At 42.2% G+C, this 20,301-nt stretch overlaps 2 protein-coding genes across 3 annotated transcripts in view; one reads left to right on the top strand and one right to left on the bottom strand.

Moving 5' to 3' along the window:
• Positions 1-7,802: 7,802 nt before the first annotated feature.
• On the bottom strand, positions 7,803-11,923 carry DYNLT1 (dynein light chain Tctex-type 1). The gene is made up of 5 exons (XM_019550022.1): positions 11,862-11,923; positions 11,420-11,461; positions 9,700-9,823; positions 8,617-8,694; positions 7,803-8,241 (listed from the first exon to the last, which is right to left on the bottom strand). Exons 1-5 carry the CDS (start codon positions 11,886-11,888, stop codon positions 8,171-8,173), a joined length of 342 nt encoding a protein of 113 aa, XP_019405567.1. The 5' UTR covers positions 11,889-11,923; the 3' UTR covers positions 7,803-8,170.
• A 4,728-nt stretch (positions 11,924-16,651) lies between these two features.
• SYTL3 (synaptotagmin like 3) overlaps positions 16,652-20,301 on the top strand; it is a 60,106-nt gene continuing 56,456 nt past the window's right edge. Inside the window, exon 1 of one of the 2 annotated variants that reach the window (XM_019550018.1) lies at positions 16,652-17,027. The gene's annotated coding sequence lies outside the window, so the exon portion shown is untranslated. The remainder of the gene's footprint in view (positions 17,028-20,301) is intronic. The other variant, XM_019550020.1, reaches the window with a different exon arrangement.

Below are 20,301 nucleotides of genomic sequence, written 5' to 3'. Positions count from 1 at the left end.
TAAGACTGTAAGAGTAGCTGAGTGCATTCATGCACTTGAAACTGACGTCAAGTCAAACTCCGGATCTAACCATATTTCTTCCTATACTCAGAAAATTCCAGTGACTCGTGGGAATCAGGGTTCCAGGCTCAGGCCCTTTAAGCTTCCATAATTTTTATTTTTATGCATTTAAGATGTTTTTGGCTCCTTTTTAAATATCCTTTTCCTGTCACATGTCATTTTGATTTACTAAAATATTTATACGTATAGGATATTGCTGCTCGTCACAGTCTGGGATGGTTGCAATACTGTGGGCACATCTACACGTGTCCCTACGTCACCATTGTTACTGCGCTGTCATTTAGTACTACTTCTTGTAAGTACTAAATGGCAGCACAATAACAGCTGTTATTGTGCCATGTCAGTGGCAGAGTTATTTCTAGCCCCTACGTTGCCATAGGGACGCACTATACTGAGGGAGCACGTTACTCTGTTGTTGTAGCTGCAGCATCGCTGTTTGTGCCCACTGGTACTATGTCACCATAGCACATTGCTACAGTGATGTAGCATCATGTGTAGATGTGCCCAGTTTATGAGGCTTATCTGTGTCATGTTTTAGGAATCTATTAATTTAAAACTTGTTTTAAATATAACATAAAGAAATCACAGTGTTTAGAAGCTTTTCCTAGGCTGGTGTGTCCCATTTTGTCTTTATTAAATATTCTATTACTACATTCCGAATAGAAATAGGAAGGATGGGAAGGGAAGATGAGCACTTTTAAAAATGTATTTATCTAAGTTTAGACATAATGACAGCTCTTTGTGGAAATCATGGCTGCTTACAGACATTAAGAACTCCCCTCACCCTCCTGTGCTTTATTTCAGCCCAGCTCCACAGTGTCTGTATAGATTGGGTGCTTCAGCAGGGCTTTTTGGTGCTTTTAGCTAAAACTGATTCAATCAGCTATTAGATAAGTGTCAAAAAAGCCCCACTAAAGCACCCAATCTATACAGACATTAGGTGAACCAAGTCCAGCTAAGACACTGCTGCCTCTTTTGGGCTTTGCATGGTGACACATCAAATTTAAAGCGCTGTTTCTTTTTAAGTATCTGTAAGCAGCTCATATTTTAGCAGCTTTGCTTTACCCATACTGCATTTTTGTATTGCAGCGGTGTTACAGTAAAACAAAGTAAGTTTGGTAAAACATTAAATTCAGTATGTTGTAAAAAAGCATTAAAGGTAACAAGAAGTCTCACTAACAAATTTTACATGCTTTGTGTCACTGAATATAATTTGGACCCAAAGAGCACTTGCATATAGGGAGTCTGTTCTGCACTTGAAATCCACGCGGGAGCAGACTTGATTAATCGAATCTGCTGAGGCATGTAAATTGCGCACTGGCAGCCTTGCGTGTCCTGTATTAGTGGCGCAGCACATGTCAGCGCTGAGAAAATGGTAGTGGTGCATTTTGAACTAGAACATGTTCAATGTGCTTTAGTTCAAAGTGCACTGCTGCCATTTTCCCAGTTCTGTGTGCTGTGCCACTGATGCATCTGTTCCTGATGCAGCGCCAGGCACTTCTAATTAGTTCAGCTCGCTAATTAAAAGCGCCTGGTGCTGTATCAGAAATGCATGTAAAAATGCCCAGAGACTTAGCGACTCATTGGCAACAATTATACATGCAGCCAACCTCCCCCATATGTTTATGTCTCAAAGTAGCATAAAATCCTGTAATAATCAAAGGATGAAATGCAAGGTTCCTGGATTTGTGTAAGAAATTTGCTTGGCTACCTGCATATTTTCCCTATGGCAAATGGTAGCGTCACTTTTTGCGGTCAGTTGCCTCCCCACAAACAGAGTCAGGTTAATCTATACTTGCAGTTCCTTGTTGAAACAAATTAAGGACTTATTTATTTGGGGTTGTTTTTCCAAGTTCAGATTTTCACTAAATACTTCTGGAATTATACTACTTCTAGTTAACATGCTTAATTTTTAGCTGTGGGATCTGCTTTAAGACCTGATCAATTAATTAAAAATTGGGAACCTAACTTTCTGTGCCTTGAGGCCAGGATGGGGAAGCATAAATCAGAAGAATACTAGAACATGCAAGACAGTGTCAACCATGGGTAGCATATATTTCTTAACTGTTAAAATCCATTTTAACATAGTCATGAACTGCTTTGAAAAAATAGGAAGATTTCTTTGAAAAAAAAATTTCAATTTTTAAGCTTTTTCTAAGCCAAGAGAGAGTTTTCATATCTTGTTACATAGTCCTGGTTGTTCCCTTTTGCCATATTCTGAATATGCCAGTAACTAACTCCATCAAATCCTTAAGTTTCTGTAAAGCTGACCTTTTTTAAAAAAAGTTTGTAAATAAATGTAAAATGAAGCAAAACTGTGGAAAATCATATACCAAAGTGGTATAAATTGTGTAAGATAAATGCTCTGTTTAATGAGAAGCTGTAAATATGGGGCTGCTTTGAGAAGGTATGCAGGGGGGATATGTGTTAGTATTCTTTATGCGATTTGGGGAAACTGCTAGTGACAACAAATCATTCATTTACCTGGGAAATCTTTCATGCTGGTATGGCATACAAAGCAAACTTAAATGTTTACTTTCAGCAAAAGGGTGCTGAGAAACTTGGAAGACTTCATGTGCACAATAAAATCTGTTAAATATGTTCATAAATAAAGTTTTATACTATATATTTAGTGTATTTGGGTGCCATTTTCCTTCTAGTTGATGAAAGAACCTAAGCATTGCCCTTTTCTATTCCTCTGTGTCTTTCACATAATGTAGTAACTTAATATGTAGAAAGGGATTGACTTGAGCTTCTTACCTACTTGCCACAGTTAAAACTGTCCAAGCAAGAGTTTACACTTCTAAGGTGCCTATACAAATGCTCTGACACATTCTAATTAGAATGCTCTAGCATCACTGTAGTGTCATGTATATAAGCCTCCATGGGTTTAAAAATGGCTACTGGGACACTTTAAAGCTTGTTGAATGTGCTGTAGTTTAAAGCATCTCTCAGCCATTTTTAAATATTCATGGACTTCATACATGTGACACAGTGGTGTTTTTTAATTAGAGTGGTTTCCAGAGCCGCTCTAATTAGAGTGTTCCCCTCTGCCCCCCTCTCCCCGGCCCAGCACATTTATAGGTACCCATAGTGTTTAATAGTTACCTGATTATGATGGGAAGGAAGAAAGAAGGATCATTCTCTCAAGCTCCCTGGAATAGGATGGTCGCCTGCATCAGTGCAATTGATCTATTTTCCTGAGAAGGAAGTCAAACTTATGATACTGCTTAAATTCACAGTGGGGACTGAGGTACCCACTAGCCCCAACATGTAGATGACACTTATGTTCCTACATCCTTTGCTCCCTAACACTGTAGACACATAGGTTTCAACCTCCCCTAAGATGCATCGTGCCACTGGCAGGCATGTACAGAACAGCCCAATTCTTGATGGTACCAAACTACTCAGTGGGTCTTGCTTATGGCCCTAAGCAAAGACTGTTCAGGACAGAGTGTGTACTTTATACCTGGGTTATAGCACTCCCACTTCAAAACCATCCTCTGTGCAACAAAAGTCAATCTTACCTATTGAAGATGTTCCACTTTGTCTAAAATATTAAGTAGAACAGAAATTCTACAATCCAGGTCTCCCAGCTCACTGTCAAAAGTATCAAACAATAGGAAGGTTCTTTGGGTCAATGTGATGTCTTTTATTAAACCAACTGAGTATTTGGGGAAAAAGTTCTTAGCAAGCTTTTGGGCATAATCACCCTTTGCTGAGCACAGGGTGGTCTGAGACTCGAAGGAGTGAGAGAAGCTAGAAGTGTGGAGGGCTGTCAGTGAAAATGTAAATAGGTAGAGATAAGCTAGATAAAAGGAAAAACAGGGAGGGGTAAGAGAGCAGGGACGAAAAAGAGGGAGACAGATAAAATACAAGGTGAAAAAGAGGCAGTCTGAAAAAGGGAATAGGTGGAGATCTGGGCAGGGAAGGAAATGGGACAAAAAGGCCAACGGGAAAACACTACAGAGGTAATAATACAAGGTAAAAAAAAGACGCTAGCAGTAAAGAGGATCAAGCAGTAGCATCATTCTTGCTATCTCTGGTCAAATGAATATTCAAATACTAAGCTAATCTTATAGTTATGTTACACATTACACTATGGCTGCATACTAGGGCTGTGCAAAGCTTCAGTCCCTGATTTGATTCGGTGGAGATTTGGCAGCCAGATCTCTGAATCTGAATCAAATCGGAACCCTCTGAATCGATTTGGAAAGATTTGGTGATTCGGACATAGACACAGCTTTAAATGTTTTTTCTACGTACCCCTAGGTACCAGGTGGCTCATGAATGCTGCAATGCTGGGGCACACGGGGCGTCCCACAGACCCATAGGTGGACCAGAAACACTTTCATTCCACTTCTGGGCTTACCAGGGAGCATGTAGGGGGACCCCCTGTAGCCCCCCCCAGCTCAGTGACTGCTGTTTTCTGGGTCTGGGAGGGCATCTGGGGGCCCCTGAGGCAGATTGCCAAGCCGGTGGGGTGCAGGGGGGCCCCCCAGCAAACTCCCCAGTGGACCAGAAATACTTCCAGTCCACTTCCAGGTTCACCCCCGAGCACGTGAAGGGCTTCCCCAACACTCCTGTGGGATTCTCCATGTGCCTCAGCATTACAACATTCACAAGCCACGCTGGTACCTCATGGTATGGAGAAAAAACTTTTAAAGCTGTCTCTATGTCCAAATTGCTGATTCTCTGAATCAGCATCAAATCTTCAGAGCCCAATTTGGCCGCAATGAATTGGGGACAGTGATCTGAATCAACTAATCAAATCACTGTCCCTGATTCAAGCTGAATCTGAATCCAAATCTCATAAGGTCCACTTTGCACACCCCTACTGCACACACAGTCAAATAATCTGGGAGAATTCTCCCAGGTTTGTTTTCCTGGTAGAACTTACCCAGAAATCTCTGAACAAATAGTTGAACATTGAGCCCCTGAAGACCAGATGGCTGCATAGCATCAGCACTGCAAGCTATGGGGTCCCTGTCCACACATCTCCACATGCTCTGTACTCCCAGTCTGTCCAGAGATGGATGGCAGCAGTGCACAAGGCCACACTGACTGGCTGACCCAGAATGTTCAGAGTCAGCCTGCATCTCCCTGCAGCGCAATGTGGAGTACTGAAGAGGATATGTTCTATTCCTTGCTCAGCCAGAGCAGCAGAGTCCAGTGATCAACAGTCTCCCCCAGGAGAGAAGCAGGAACAAAGCACACTGCTGGTGGTTTCTCTCGGAAGAGAATATGTAGACATTATTTTCTCCTAGAAGAAACTCTCCTGAGAGTAATTTAACCCTAGTTATTCCCAGGTTATTTTTCTCCTGGAACAACCATTTTTCACTCTTGGAGAAAAGTCCTGGACATCTGTACACTTGTGGTTTCTCCTGGGAGAATAGATTCCCCCAGGAGAAAAAGATCAACATGGCATATACATGTACAAAAAATGGATAATTCTAAAATAGCTACCATTCTGTTCTAGTTGACAGCCTTCATCTAGCTCAGTTTGTTTATGCCTCAGGCTTCTAGTTCCATACACTGATGAACCATATGGGCAATAAGTTAATTTCATGTAGAGCAGGACTGTCCAACTGGGGGCCTGATCTGTTAGGAGTTAAGTTGCATTCCCTCTCCTCCCAGTTGCTGATACTACCCCTATTGTATTGGGCTCCCCCTCCTTCCTCCGGCTGCTGCTTCATGTCCCCACCCCAGCGGGGTAGGGCAACGTGGCTCACCATGCAGGGGGCGAATCCAGGACCATGCAGGTGCACAGTGCAACAGCAGGACTATCCATGCAGCCCAAGGGTCTGTGGTTTGCCCTGGTGTAGCCCATTGGCATGTGCCCTCTGCCCAACTACTTGACAGCTGGACAGCTCTGCTGTGGAGAAAGCCATGAGAGCAGGGGAAGCTAAAAGGAAAGCGCAGGTATTAGACCTGATTTTTTTTTCAGTTCATTCAGCTTGCTTTGCCTAATGTCTGAACTATGAGCCCCAAACAGATGCTTGCAAAGACTGTTATCTGTGCTGTTGCCTCAGCATTACATATACGCAATAATAGCAATTTAGTTCTGTTTACAGTACAATGGGTATCTGCTAATAGGTATTTTGAAAGTGTGTATTAATCCTCCTTGTCTTATTTTCCCCTATTGACTGAGGGTTTTCTAATACTAAAATCTTGATTATAGCCTGACACTTCTATGGCTTTCCTTACCAAGGCATTTTATAATATAGGGACTTTACAAGCCTAAGTAGTTTCAAGATTAAGTTTTAGTAGCCATGAACTTGAACAGGCTTAAATTTAAAGTACAAGACATGTTGGCTGGCTGTGCTGAGGTGTTAAGAAATGCGAGCAGGTGGTTTAGTAATTTGAGATATGCAGATGATCTTGTGTTGATCATGACAGTTCAGGAAGAGCTGAAAGACCTGCTGCAACAGTAGTTGTGGCAGGAAAGAGAAACACAACAGTATGGACACAGAGGCCTTGGAGTAAGTCTCAGACTATATATTTGAAGGCCATCATAACAGAAGGCAATAAATGCATAAATGAAGCATGTTGTGGGCTAAGTCAAAGTTCACAGAACAGTAAAGAATCTGAATGAAACAGTTACCTGCCTCTTTATCTGTATAGTGACTCCATTAGTAATTGAAAGTATAGATATAGCCAATAGCAACATACAGTTGTGAAACTTGGAACTTTGTAAAGGCATTTGAGCTTGTGCTACAAAGATAATGAATGTCTCCTGGACGCACAAAAAAATCCAACAAATATAAGTGTTTGATAACGGAGTTAAATAGTGAAAAGAAACAGGACACAACAGGCTAGAAAAATGATACAATAGAAAGGTTGTGTGTCGGGAAGGAAAAAGATGTCAACCAAGAAAGGTAAAGCATGAAGACTAGGCTGGATTATTTAAAAATAGTGACCAAGTTCTGCCAACACTTATTCATGAGTAGTCCCATTCAGCAAGAGAGTTAGTAATCACCAGGACAATTTGTTATAAAAGCTGATAAAAGCCTAGGGATGCTAGTCACTGTGGTCTGGGAACTTGGATCTTTTTAATTAAGCTTTCAGCTTCTCAGAAGCAAACTGTATTTAAGTCACTACAACTATGAAATCATGTCAGTAGATACAATGATACTTCCCTTCTGGAAGTAGGAATGACAGCTGACTGAGAGGACCTTCCACTAAACGTTTTAGTGAGAAACAGACGTAAGGTGCATTTTACCTCACTGCTCTTTACCCAGGAGCAATCCTGTTAACAGCAGTCTTGCTGGAAATGATGTGACTAGTTTAACTTTGCACATATTGACCTTAAGATATTGTGGGACACATTCTAAGGAGCTGTGTCTTCTGCTGTAGTCATCTCTTCCTTGCAGAGCATTCCCCAAGAATGAGGAACCTCTCAAGTTCAGCATCATCAGGTAGGTTAGCAAATCAAATGTGGTATGACCCTATTTCCCTATCCAGTGCTTTTAAAAAAAAGGAATTTCTAATGCAATAAAAACAACATGCATGTGCACACACCCAGCACGCAATAATTTTTTGTTTACTATTTGTTAAAAAAGATGGTCTTTGAGGCGACACCCCTGGACTACTGCTATGACAACTTCTGCAGTGTTGAATACATACACTAGTCAGTCTGATGATCCATCTATGCTACCACCTTGAAAGCAACTAGTTACTGAACGATATGAAAAAGTTCTCTTGGAATTTAAGATGGGTCAGTTAAGCTTAAACACTCACACTAAAGGTTATGAACTTCAATAATTTAATGTTAACCAAGAGTACAAAGTATGAAAGTTAGTGTCTTAAATTAGGTTCAGAAAGCAAATCTAAAGAAAATGTTTACAGTGCAGCAGGTTTCATTTTTTTTTAGCACCTTGAAGAAGAGTCCTTGAAGTGTTTAAGACCGTGCATCAACACCGGTGCGATATCAAGTACAAAATCCATGTAACAACATATAAATTGTTCTTCACATTTCTACACTTGAAAAGCTACATAAAAAGTATATTAAAAACAAGTTTTTCAGTGTTTTCACAGTTTGGAGTGGACATGGGATGGAAGTATTGATATTCAAGAGACTTGGTTAAGAGGCTGAATGATTCCAAGGCAATCATATTGCAAGTCCAAAGGCAGTGACGATACAGTACATAGTCTTATTCTCCCATCTCACAGTGCAGTTTCCTACAAACAGAAAAGTATTTAAAGCCATGAGAAACATTAGTCACCGCAGAGAGGTATGCATTTCTCTCATCATGATCAGAACTGTTCTGTTAGAGAATATTTTACTTCCAATCCAGAACAAAGATGCCATAATAATTAGGTTTTGTTGTTTTAGAAGGGAGTATTAGCTGCCCATTTCATCTATATCAAAATATATCAAGTCCTCCTGGAGGAGCAAACTGTCAAAAATTCAGATTAAGTGTTAAAACACAGTGTTAAATCTCGCACAAGAGCAGGCAGTATTTTTACAATACAGTTTAAGTTAAAGAATAAAACCCAAAATATTTTAATTAGCTTTTTCTTAAGAGAGCAACTTAATTGAATCAAAACTCTTACCATCACTGGAGTTGTCCCAGAAGCAAGAACTTGCTGTATGCAGTCCAGCACCATTTTTTTGCATAATCACGCAGGTCACTGTTAAAACACAAGTGTTTCATTAGTGCCAAATCAAATCAAATTTACATTCTTCCTTAGTATTACTAATAAGGATATGTGTTACATCTATAAATTCTGAGCTTACCACGACTGATGTCTAGTAAGCCCTCTGTCTCAAACTTACTGGCAGAAGTACAGATCCTGTGACCTCAAAGCAGTACAAGAAAACTAAATCAAGACTCACTAACCTCAAGAGAAGCAAAGAATGTGAAGATGCTAACCAATATAAGTTATCTGCTCAGAACATAACTTGCATGAAACCCAAGAACAGCAAAGTCTGACTATAAATTCTTTGTGGGCAAGGGCCAGTGCTGAGTTTGGAAAGTGAAGTTGTGATCTATGACCAGGACTCCAATACCTATAAAACCCGCAGTAAAGAGGATGGTCTTGTGGTGAAATACTTGAGCTGTGCCATTAAGAGATGGGGACTTCTCCCAGATCTACAAATACTCCCTGTGGGTTCCTCTTTTTCTGAGGATCCCTACACAATAATACAGCACTGCTCACTTGCTGCTTGCATAGCACAATTTCTGGTCAATACAATGCAGTTTTGAAATGCTAGTTTAGGTCCTGGAACCAGTGTAGCTGTGAAGAAACAGGGAGAATTAGCTTGGCTGTAGTGCTGCAGCTATCCTGTTTTCAATTTCAGAGCTAGCACTGCATACCCTTATTCTTTACTTGTCAGTTCTCTACCCAAAAATGGAAACAGTACTCTAGCAATTGTGTGGAAAATGCTACGCTCTAGGCTGACTGCCATATTGTGGTTTATTTGATAAATAATGTGCGTGGCAATAAGCAGTTTTATAACCATCTTTTTATCATGTTAATTCACAATTTAAAAAGCTGTACTAGGTTGATCCCCTAAACTAGTAACAACAAGGATCTTTAAGTGAAAGCTTTGCCATTCATCTTTAAATAAGCTGCCTATATGGGGAGCTTTGAACTTCAGTTTTTCCGGTACTCAAATAACTAAACAAAACTTACCAATGTACTTGAACGGCTTCCCCAGCTTTGTAAGTTGACTCAAAGTTTGTTCCACCACACTTGTAGTCCACTGGTTTACTTTGCTGTGTTGATAGGCATTGCCACCTATTGCGCCTTCTATGGCCTAAAAATAACCAAAATAATGTACTGGCACCACTCGGCTAAGGATCTTTAATAGCTATTTAGTACTACACACTTCTGAATATTAGATACTAAAAAATTACTGATAACATGGCATTTAATTAACTATAAAAATACAATGGTGCTTAATTAAAATAGTCCAGCTGCACAGCAGGAGCTATCAAAAATTTAGGAGCAAAGCTTCAGCAAGGTGCTCCACTTTGTCATATTTATTTTTAGCTTCAGCATTTGCTTATTCTAACTCCTGTTTTTCCTGGACATCCTCACCACAGTTCCCAAATTTAAGTTGGGAAATATATACCCTGCACTTGCAAAAGTAGTCACTCTGTTTCAAAAAGTCACAGAGATTCAGATATTCACTGGGTATCACTAAGTTTTCTTGCAAAGAACTGGATCAAAAAGTAGAATATGAACGTAGTTTTAATTTGATTTTTCACTGGGAAAAGTGTCTTGTGAAGACCGCACACATTCCAACCCCTCACAAACCAGTAACTGCTGACTATTGATATGACAGGATAAGACTAGTTGTACTGAACATCATCATCTTTAAGGAAAAGAACTGAGGGAGAAATGCCTACCCAACTACTTATGAATTCTGAATCTCAGTTACGTAGGCTTCATTCATAGTAAGCAGGTACACTCGATACTACGGAAAATATATTTTGCTTACATTAGCTTTAGTTTGCTTCTTTAAAGAGGAATCCAAGAAATAAGATAACACAGTACTTAGGAAAAGCCTCCCACGTTCATAGAAGAATGTAGTACATTTTGCCAGATGTATTAATTCTACTGACAGGCATGCTGCCTGATCAAGGCTACAGAACTACAGGTCTGTGTTTTGAAGGTCAAGCTGCAAACACACCTCTCAATGTATTAACTGTCTACAAAAGGAACCATGGTTGCCACAAACAAACTTGGAAGTTCAGCATACAGAACACAAGTCCCTTAGCAACATTCAGCTGTAACGCATTCACCTCTAATACACTAGATTTATCTTGTGTAATCAAATACATAGGGGCAGGGGAGGAAAATAAAACACACCTTCAGAAGAGTACCCCCAGAAGCTAACTTGCTTTCTGTTCAGGGTCCACACAAAACTTAAGCTCAAATGAAAAATAGGCCCTTGTACATACAGGGTTTCCATCATTTAAAAATCTGTATTTAAAATGGGGTGTCAAAGATCTGGCCTGTGGAGATCATCCAGCCTATGCCTGAAGGTCTGACTGGCCCTGCAAGCAGCACCTGGTACATGGTACAGGCTACCTGAGGCAGGCTGCTCCCATCCCGTACTGGCCCCGCGCACTGAATCCAACAGCTGGCCTGACCTGGCCCACCGTCCAGCCCCACACTGCTCATGTAGCCCAGAAGGCCTGATGGCACATCAGACCCCTGGCAATCCAGCCCACATTCAAGGACATTCTGAAAATCATGCTGGTGATATTTCAGGTCCGAGTCAAGACACAGAAAGGATGCATTCTAGCGCCCGCTAACAGACACATTAGCATTCAAAGTTGCATTGCGTTTAAGGAGCAAAAAAAAGCTCCTGCCGAGAATGCTGTGGCACCTCTCACAGCCTCACCTCTTTAATGATGTTACTCACTTCGTCCACCACGAAAGCAGTCTGCAAAACAAATGAAGAGTGTCAGCTCTGAGCAGAGCATGGAAATGCTCAAAAATTCATAGCCGTTTTCCAGCCAGCAAGTGTTATTATCGAAATGGGAGTACTAAATAAGCTTCTTTTTTTTTTCTTTAAAAAGAAGGGGGGTGGAATTCAAGGTGCTGGGGCTGTTTTACATCAGATATCTTCCTTGGTCCATGAGGAGTCACTGGGATGGGCGGCTTCTACCGACGGGGTTTATTCTGGCCCTATGACTTGCTGGCTAGTTGGGGGAGGCGGCGGGTAAGCTTTGGGCCCCAAATGCTGCTCCCCCCCGAGCCCGGCCCAGCTCCACGCTCTCCGCGGGTAGTGGGAGGCTGCCATTATTCCCCACTCAGCGCTGCCCGGCCCCGACAACCGTTACCTCCTCCCCCGACTGGAACTCGTCCATTGCTCCCGCGCTCCAACCGCCCCACAGCCAACGCCAACCACTCCCTCTGCGCCTGCGCCCCGTCCCCTTTCCCCGTGCGGGGGGCACCACGGCGCCTGCGCAGCGCCCCGGCCCCGCCAATCGGCTGCCTACGCGCGCTACGCCTGCGCGTGCGCCCCGACCCCACCCTGCTTTGTTAGCAGCAGCTTCTCTGGGGGGCTTGGCAACGGGGCGCCGCGGGGCATGATGGGATGCCTTGGTGCTTGTGCGGCTCGCGAGGGGGGGAGTGGCTGCTCGTTTTGTGACGTCACCCAGGCCGTGCCTGCGTGCCTGCTTTCCTCCACAGCGCTGAGCACGTGGGCGGCCCGGCCCGGCCCGTCAGGGGCCCTGAGACCTCGCTGCCCGCATAGCCTCGGCCTGAACGCCCGTCTGGAATGGGGCGGGGGAGGAGCCCATTCAGCACAGTGAAGTCTGTGCTCTACATGTATTGCCAACTCTCACAGTTGTTGGCATTGTTCTTAAAGTCTGCGTTTCGGGAATGTGAAAACCTTCATTTTTTTCTTTGTGTGTGTGTATATTTATATACGTGTATACATAAGAAAGAGTTAAGTTCTTCACATTCCCCAAGCTTCGCAGGCAGAAGGTCCTGGGTTCGTGCCCCAGTGGAGCCACCCTGCCCAGTGCAGGGGGCTGGACCCTATGTCCTTCCGAGGTCCCTTCCAGCCTTACAGTCTATGAAAGCACAGACTTTAAGACCAATGCCAAAAATCATGGGAGTTGGCAGTCCCTTCCAACCTGCATTGTCTGTGGTTCTGTGATTGTCCGTGTGCCCGTCTGTTGGGGTCCACGCCTAGGCTGGTGCTGCCTGGCGTTGCGGAGACCAGTGTAGGCTCATGAGTTCCACACAGTTCTGGCAGCATTTCCTCTGCCTGGGGGAAGATTAGTACCCCCCTTAAGCTGCTCGGCATTCCCTGTCACAGGTAGTACCATCTACTGGAAATCATGGTAGACAGCAAACCTGACGGGACAGGCTCAGGGTTCCATAAGCAACCAAAAAAAAAAAGCCCAGCACAACCCAGAACAAGGTCTTGAGCCCAACATATTCCACTGCAGGGCCCAGCAAGCTAAAACTGGACTAGAGCAGCAAGTCTGGCAGCCTAGCTTCCTGCCCCAGCCCGTGCTGGCTTGCCAACCTGGCAGGGGACTAGGTTGGCTCTCAGCGTCTTCATTAGATTGCAGCCAGACCCAGCCACCTGTATGTACAGACGCTCCACCTGCATGGCCTGGAATTGCCTTACATGGGATGGCCTAAGGGGGTCATGGAGAGTACCAGGGCCTAGGCTAGGAGAGGACTTACTGTTTCCAAGGGCTTCAAAGCCTGGGAAGAGATTCTGGAGACATTAGAAGTTCAAGGCATTATCTCTGAAAACAGAGAAGGGAAAAATGACCAACTGTTACTTTTCTCTTCTTTGAGGGTGAGTACTTGCAGCTCCCAGATTCTCAAAGATGGAAGGTGATGACAGGCACCAAGTGCCTTGTAACTTTGTGAAAGGCAGAAAGAAAAAGCAAGAAGGTGATACGGGAGCTCACGGACGCCCTCACAGAGATTTCAGGACCATGGCTGCTTTATATGGATGGAGTTTACCAGTACATCTGTACAGAGGTAGTAGAAACCCTCACAGAATAGACCTTGTATCAGTCAAGTGAGATTGCATATAAGGGCCTAGCTGAAGGCTGGTTGCTCCATTGATTTCTACGCTGCAAGCAGCCCCTCTTCAGAGAAACCAAAACTGAAGTTGTTGAAGTAGTTTTTAGTCATGCACTTTTCTGGACTACTGCATCCATGTGCAATTCTTCCATAACAATTCACCATACTCAGCAGCCTATAGAACAGTGGAAAATCCCTTTCCTATTTAGGAACTCTGAGACTTGCTGGGTAGGCAAAGAATGGGAATGTATGTGCCCTCTTATCCATCTTGTACAGTTGGATAACCTCATGCCTGCAACCCTCACAACAACTGGTTGTTGTGAGGGTTAGCAAGTTGTACAGCATGAGCAGCCAAGTACCCTTGCTTAGAGCTGTACAAATCTCAGTCACAACAACATTCACAATAATCTTTTGCAATAGACCAGTAGCAGTTGTGAGCTGAAGCTTCCAGACAGTCATTTCCATTTGCTTTGACACAGTCAAGGGGACTCACACTGGTAGTTTTCTTGTGGTTAGCTCTGCGTAGATACCTAGGAAGGTGGTCTCCTGGTCTTCCTTATCCTGATGTTCTCCTACCACTGCTGGCCATCCCACCAGTTGTGTGGTCATACTTGCCATACAACCAGCCACTGTTTTCTGTAAGATGAATCCACACCGATTTAGTAAGTGCAGCACAACAAACTTCTTAATTTTGGCTGTTTGATGCCAGCCCTACTGCAGCATGAATTGAGACTGCTTGATGGCAGAGGCAAGGATTTGTGGGAAAGTATGTAGTTGGCAGATTCATTATTATGCATTGCTACTGCTTGGCATGTAGCAGACTATAGAGGGTGGGAAAAGAGGTATTTAGGCAGCTGACCTTGCAGCTGGAAAATGCCACTGTATCTCTTCTGGAAGGAAGGTACCAGCTGAATCTTTGGATCTTTTTATAGTTGACCTGTGGAGGCTGAACTTGGAGACTCCTGGACACCATTCTCCAAATGTCCTTTTGTGTACGTTTGTACATGTGTCACACATGCCCTGGGCAAGGCAGGGTCAGAAAGGAGTGTGGGATACCAATTCCTTCAACTATTGGTACAGTTCATGGCAAGCCCTGCCCAGTACTCAGGCTAAAACTTATGACAATCAAGCACAGCCTGCTCATCTGTTGATAGCTATTATAATGTGGAGTGATCCCAGTTTATATCAACATGGCTACAACATCATTCCAACACTGCCAGTTAATGTCCTAAACTTAATTTGTCCCAGATTACCACTTTGTTTCATGACTCTCTGTCTCTTACAGTAATTGGTGTTTTTGACAGAGCCCAAGGGATCACAGCTTTCGTTAGAGCAGATTAATTGTCTAGCTCTTATACTTGGGGAAGAAAAATTAAAATGTAGCTTGAGGGCACTTAAAATCCCATAAACCAGAAGACAATTGAGAAGAATAAAAATGTCTTTGGTTTAAGATTGAGAGCTTAAAAACAACAATCTTGTTATTTTGGGTGGCCTAACATGATTTTTGAATGAGTTCCAAAACTTGCAGCTCTTATCCAACTTTAACTTCATTAAAAATTTTGCTTGTGTAAAGCCCAAATCCTGCAACTATTTCCTGATGTGTTTAGTACAGGGTTGTCCAATTTTTGAGCTGCTGGGGGCCACACACTCTGCAGCCCAAAGACCCCCAAGCCAGTTTGTCATGCTGATAGTCTGCCCTTCCTCTCATTGCACAGGTAGTGTAGTATGGTTCCTGTTCCAGCCACACAGTTGGACAGCCCAACTCTTCTCTTAGCTCCCCAAACAGTTTGACTCCCTCTCCTGAGCCCAGCATGGAGTATGAGCAGGAAAGATCCATCTCTGGGCTCTCTCCCACCATGCTACCTCTTCTCCAGGAGCAGGGCAGGAAACAGAAGCTGGATAAGAGGGGAAGCTTGGGGACCCCAGCTGCTATAGTGGCAGGAGCGATGGAAGGAGTAGTGGCTGGGCAAGAATCCATGGGCCTCATGTTAAACCCTCACAGACCTCATGCAGCCTGCAGGGTGCTAGCTGGTCACTCCTGGTTTATTAATAGTTCTTTGGATTTCAATAAGGTTATTCACATATTTCAATTTAAACATATTCCATAACATTAAAGAGCTAGACAATTGTACAGGTTGATTAATTTTGTTATGTTAATAGAGCAACAATGCTTTAGGAAACTTTAACCAATATATGCTGCTATTTAAGACCTCTAATAAATAAAAAGACCTCTATTGCTTTATTATTATATATTGTGTCTGATGAATTGAAACTTTAAACCAGAGAACAGATTGGTCTGGAAAGAAATACTCATATTCTCTATTCAGACTTTTAAGTAGATTGGCTTTAATTCTGAACATCATTAATAATAAGGCCTGTCTTTATAACAGCCTGAACTGGACTAGACAACCCAAACGCACCTTATTCTAGACTCAGTACTTGGGGGTTATATTGGTAGTTTTCCAGGTTTTCATTCAAGAAAGCTCACAGTGGGTGCATCTACAAACATGAGATGCCTCATTGTGGAGATGTACAATTAACTCCACAGTACAGCATCAGCATCTACACATGTGACACTATTAGGCCTCAATAAACTAATTAACTCCACTGTAGGCTAGTACCCTGCTGCTCAACACAAGTACTGTTCAAGAGCAGAATAGTTACATGCAGCAAAACTCATGTGTAGACAGTGATGGGGCTGGCTGGGGCACAAGGGTGCTACAATGTAGGAGCTGCCTTCCAGCCAGCCCTGCACTGTAACACCCTCATGCCCCAGCCAGCCCCTCTGCAGCATGTTGAGCCAAACTGGAGCATCCTTGGGTTGGAGTTTATTGCTATGTGCTAATTACAAGTGTAGAGGTACCCAGTGTTTATCAGTCGATCTAGGTAATCTAGTCATACTAAATACATCATCATTTGTAGCTAGAGAGGAATCAGTCTTATTGCCAGTAAATTGCCTGTTCAGGGTACCAGACTTCTTTTCAGTATGACTGTCTGGGGAAATTGAGGTTTTCAGCATTTGCATGTATATAGCATCAGGAAGAGAAATCATACGAGACTCTAAAAACTCATAACCACTCTTCTTCCTGTGAGTGGTTAGAGAACCATAAGCACATTATGAGGAAGAAAACATTACATTTTCCCATAGTAATCCATTTTTAACTTTAGCAAAGCTGTTAATCTCTATGCAGTAATTCATCTACTGCACTTTTGGCAGCAGTAACTTTGTGAAGCCTTCGGCAGCACTAACAATCAGCCTCTGAGCCTGATTCCACTCGACTGCCACAGGGATGCCCCTCTCTTGATGCTGTACTCTAACTTTGGTCTAAACAGGAGGGAAAGGAGTGACGCAGCAATTTTATTTCAGTAAAGAAAAGAAAAGAAAAAGCAAACTCCTCATCTCTGGTGAACATGTCACTTCTACATCTCTTTCTCTGGTAGCAATGGTAAAGGTAAGTTATATTTTCAATCTGTTTTACCCAATACAGCAAGAAGAAATTGATTTTAGTTTAAACTGTTCCTTAGATTGAAAAAGGGTTCAAGAAAAAGACCTTGAATCTGCACTGAAAATGTTTTGTTGTAAAGTGATCTCTTGGCTGGATGAGTTGTGGGAGGGAGTGATACTAAAATTACTTGAGAGAAGTGCAGGCAAAGCATTTCAACTTGCCATATAAAATAAATTTTAACCAAATAGTCTATTTCCGTATAAAAATTAAGTTAACAGTCAAGTAGTGCAAGAAATCATTCGTAATTCTTCTTATCAAGCAAGTACTAATTAATTCATTTCATATGAATTTGCGTCAGTGGCAATTGCCTTAGACTCTATTAGCATTTATGATTAATGTGTTTTTCCAGGAAACATCATTACTTCGATTCCCTTCTGTGGGATTAATGGATCCAATAATCAAAAGATCTCAAATCAGGAAAGGACCTGACTTTCACAGATAACTTTGTGTATGCTTGTCTCAGTGTCACTACTAAAACGAAAATAAATGATATAGAAGCTGGAAACATTACACACAGGCCATGCAGTGGAAGTATCTAAGTTATTTCAAATGAAAGAAACATTTTCATTTACACTGACATTCAATTCTACTCACTACTATGCTATGTGGGTGCAGATTTTTATTATAAATGGTAATAAAGAGGATTGTGATAAATACTTTGCATTTCTATAATGCCTTTCACCTGCAATTCCTAAAGAATTTAATATAGTTCCTAATTTTGAATACCTGCTGAGCTAGTTGGTTTCTGATTGGTGACATACAAACAGTGGATTTTGTGGATTTGTTAGCAATGACTTGAAATAGTCAGTGATCTTTAAGTGTAGGCTCATGTGCTGTTTTTTCCTATATCGGTCATAATTAGAATTCATGCTCAGGACTTTCAGGTACAGAAAACAGATCACTTCCACTGGAGCTACTGCAGTGGCAGTTAGCAGACTAAGTTTTATCTTCTAGGAAAACTAGCCCTGAGTGTAGAACCTTAAAAGGTCCATCTTCACAGAAGGTTGAAACATGGGATGGTCCTTCCTCCCCGCACAACTAGTCATAACTTTTTGCTTGACTATGATTTCAGGATTTATGTGCACACCTGAGTGAGCAGACAGCACAGCATACTTACCCAGCCAGAGTGCAGACCTAGTGAGCCTGTACAGTGAGTGTGTGCAGACTGTGCCCAGAGTAGGAATCCCAAACCATATAAGTGCCAGAAATGGTACTTTCATGACTGTGTAAGTGCCACTGAGGTGTGTAAACTGAAATTGGAGTTAATACTGGAGAGTTAACAAGGCATTAATAGAAACAATACCTACAGTTAACAAGCAGATAACCAAATAAATAACATGCTATTTGATGACCCCCTTAACACTTCTTAAAAATAAAAAGGGTACTTCCTGCTTTACAGTGTGGCACATCAAAAATTATAAAAGCCAAACCCAATTTGTTAGTAGTTTTCTGAGAGCAGATACTACTATCTAGTGCTGAGTGACTTGTCAATAATGGGGAAGACATAGACTCCTTCTTAAAAGATACACAAATAGTGATATCTACAAGTGTTTATGTTAGTACAAATACCAGAAAAATAGGCCAACTCTTGGAGCCTGTACTTAGTTTTTAATGCGTCTTTATTCTAGCTAAATCAAAGCTAGAATAAATTAAATTCAGCCTGGTGTAGGACTGAGTACATTCCTGAGAAATGGCATTAGAATCTGACCTAAATGTAATATTTAAAATATTACTATTCAACTACAGAACTACAGAGGCAGCATTACATGGCATAGAGGAGAACATGACAGAGAAATATGATTCCTCTTAACACCAATCAACAGAGTTGACTAGTGCAGGGAGGAGTGCCTGCTGCCCTCTACTAAAGGGTATGGTAGTATCAGCTCTGACATGATCTAGCCCAGTAGTTCAAAATCATTCTTGTGGCTTGCACTGCTGTGCAAACTCATCCCACAAATCCAGACCATGACTTGAAGGTCACAACAGGGCCACTACCTTTCCAGAACATGGAGCTGGCACTTCCGTTACATCTGTATTAAACACGTGGCTATTTTTTCAACATCATGAAAGGGATTCTGACAAGCTTTGTTTTTCTGACAAGTTTCTTCTCTTATATTATTCATTAACATACTTTTTCCTAAGTGTTCTAAACTAATTTGGAATCACAGTGGCATACTTTGAAGACTAAATAAAATCCCCTTGCGGGGGGGGGTGCAAATTCTCCTGCCTCAAAATGCACTTGACATTTTAATTTGTTATTTAGTAACAATAGAGACATTGGATGGAAAGGTGATTACAGCTATAAAATCAGGGAAGAGTTTTTAAAACACTGAAGTATTCTGCAGTAAACCTACCTTTAAGAGAAATCAAAACCTGCTATTTTAAAGAAGCACTCTTCTTCACTTCTTCCGGGGCGGGGGGAAATCATATAAATCTTTCATAGATACCTTTGTTTGAATATATTGTGTATATTTGTTCTCAAAATCTAGCGAGTTGTCTTAGAGATTTATATCGCTCCCCCATCCTCAATAGTGTCATGCCTCTGTAAAATTAATAGTAACAGCAATGAATTTCATGACTCTATTCCTTTAAGGTAACATTAAGTTCTGTTCCCTTAAGGTAAGCTATCTTTCTTTTCTTTGTTTGGAGGGGCATCCTCGACGGGAAATTCCACACTTGCATAAAGAAGTGATACAGAGATAATGTATACAGCTTTGTGGCTCTCTCCTTTGCAATGTATACAGCTTTTTCTCTCTCCTCATTGGACAGTGCAGGGGGCAGATTGCATAATTTTTAGAGTGCTTAGAACTTGAGCAGTTTTGAGCTGCAGAGAACCCAGATTGTGAATAGCAAGGAGCTGCCATAAATTAAAGCAACACAAAATCCAAAGGTCTAAAACAGTGGTGCTGAACCTCTCGCCTGCAGGCAGGCCAAATCCAGCCTGTAAGTCTCCGCATGGGTCCAGAAATGTGGTGACGGGAGTAGCAGTAGCTGTAATTGCCATGGCTTTTGTGGCGTTGCTTTGCAGCCAGATCTGGTACACGGGGTTGCTATGCAGCCATATCTGGTATGGGACGGAGTCTGGCTGAGGTCACACCTGAAAACTGACCTTGTACATTGACTCAAAATTGGATGCAGCCCACGGACTAATTCCACCCAATGGATCCAGCCTACAGACCAGCCCTGCACCACTCATCTGGCCTGCAGAGAGGGAAGGTTG

This window comes from Crocodylus porosus, unplaced genomic scaffold (genome assembly GCF_001723895.1).
Source record: "Crocodylus porosus isolate Cpor-Errol unplaced genomic scaffold, CroPor_comp1, whole genome shotgun sequence".
Classification (NCBI taxonomy): domain Eukaryota; kingdom Metazoa; phylum Chordata; order Crocodylia; family Crocodylidae; genus Crocodylus; species Crocodylus porosus.
Note: the sequence above shows the minus strand (reverse complement) of the source record. Positions and strands in the feature narration are given on the sequence as shown.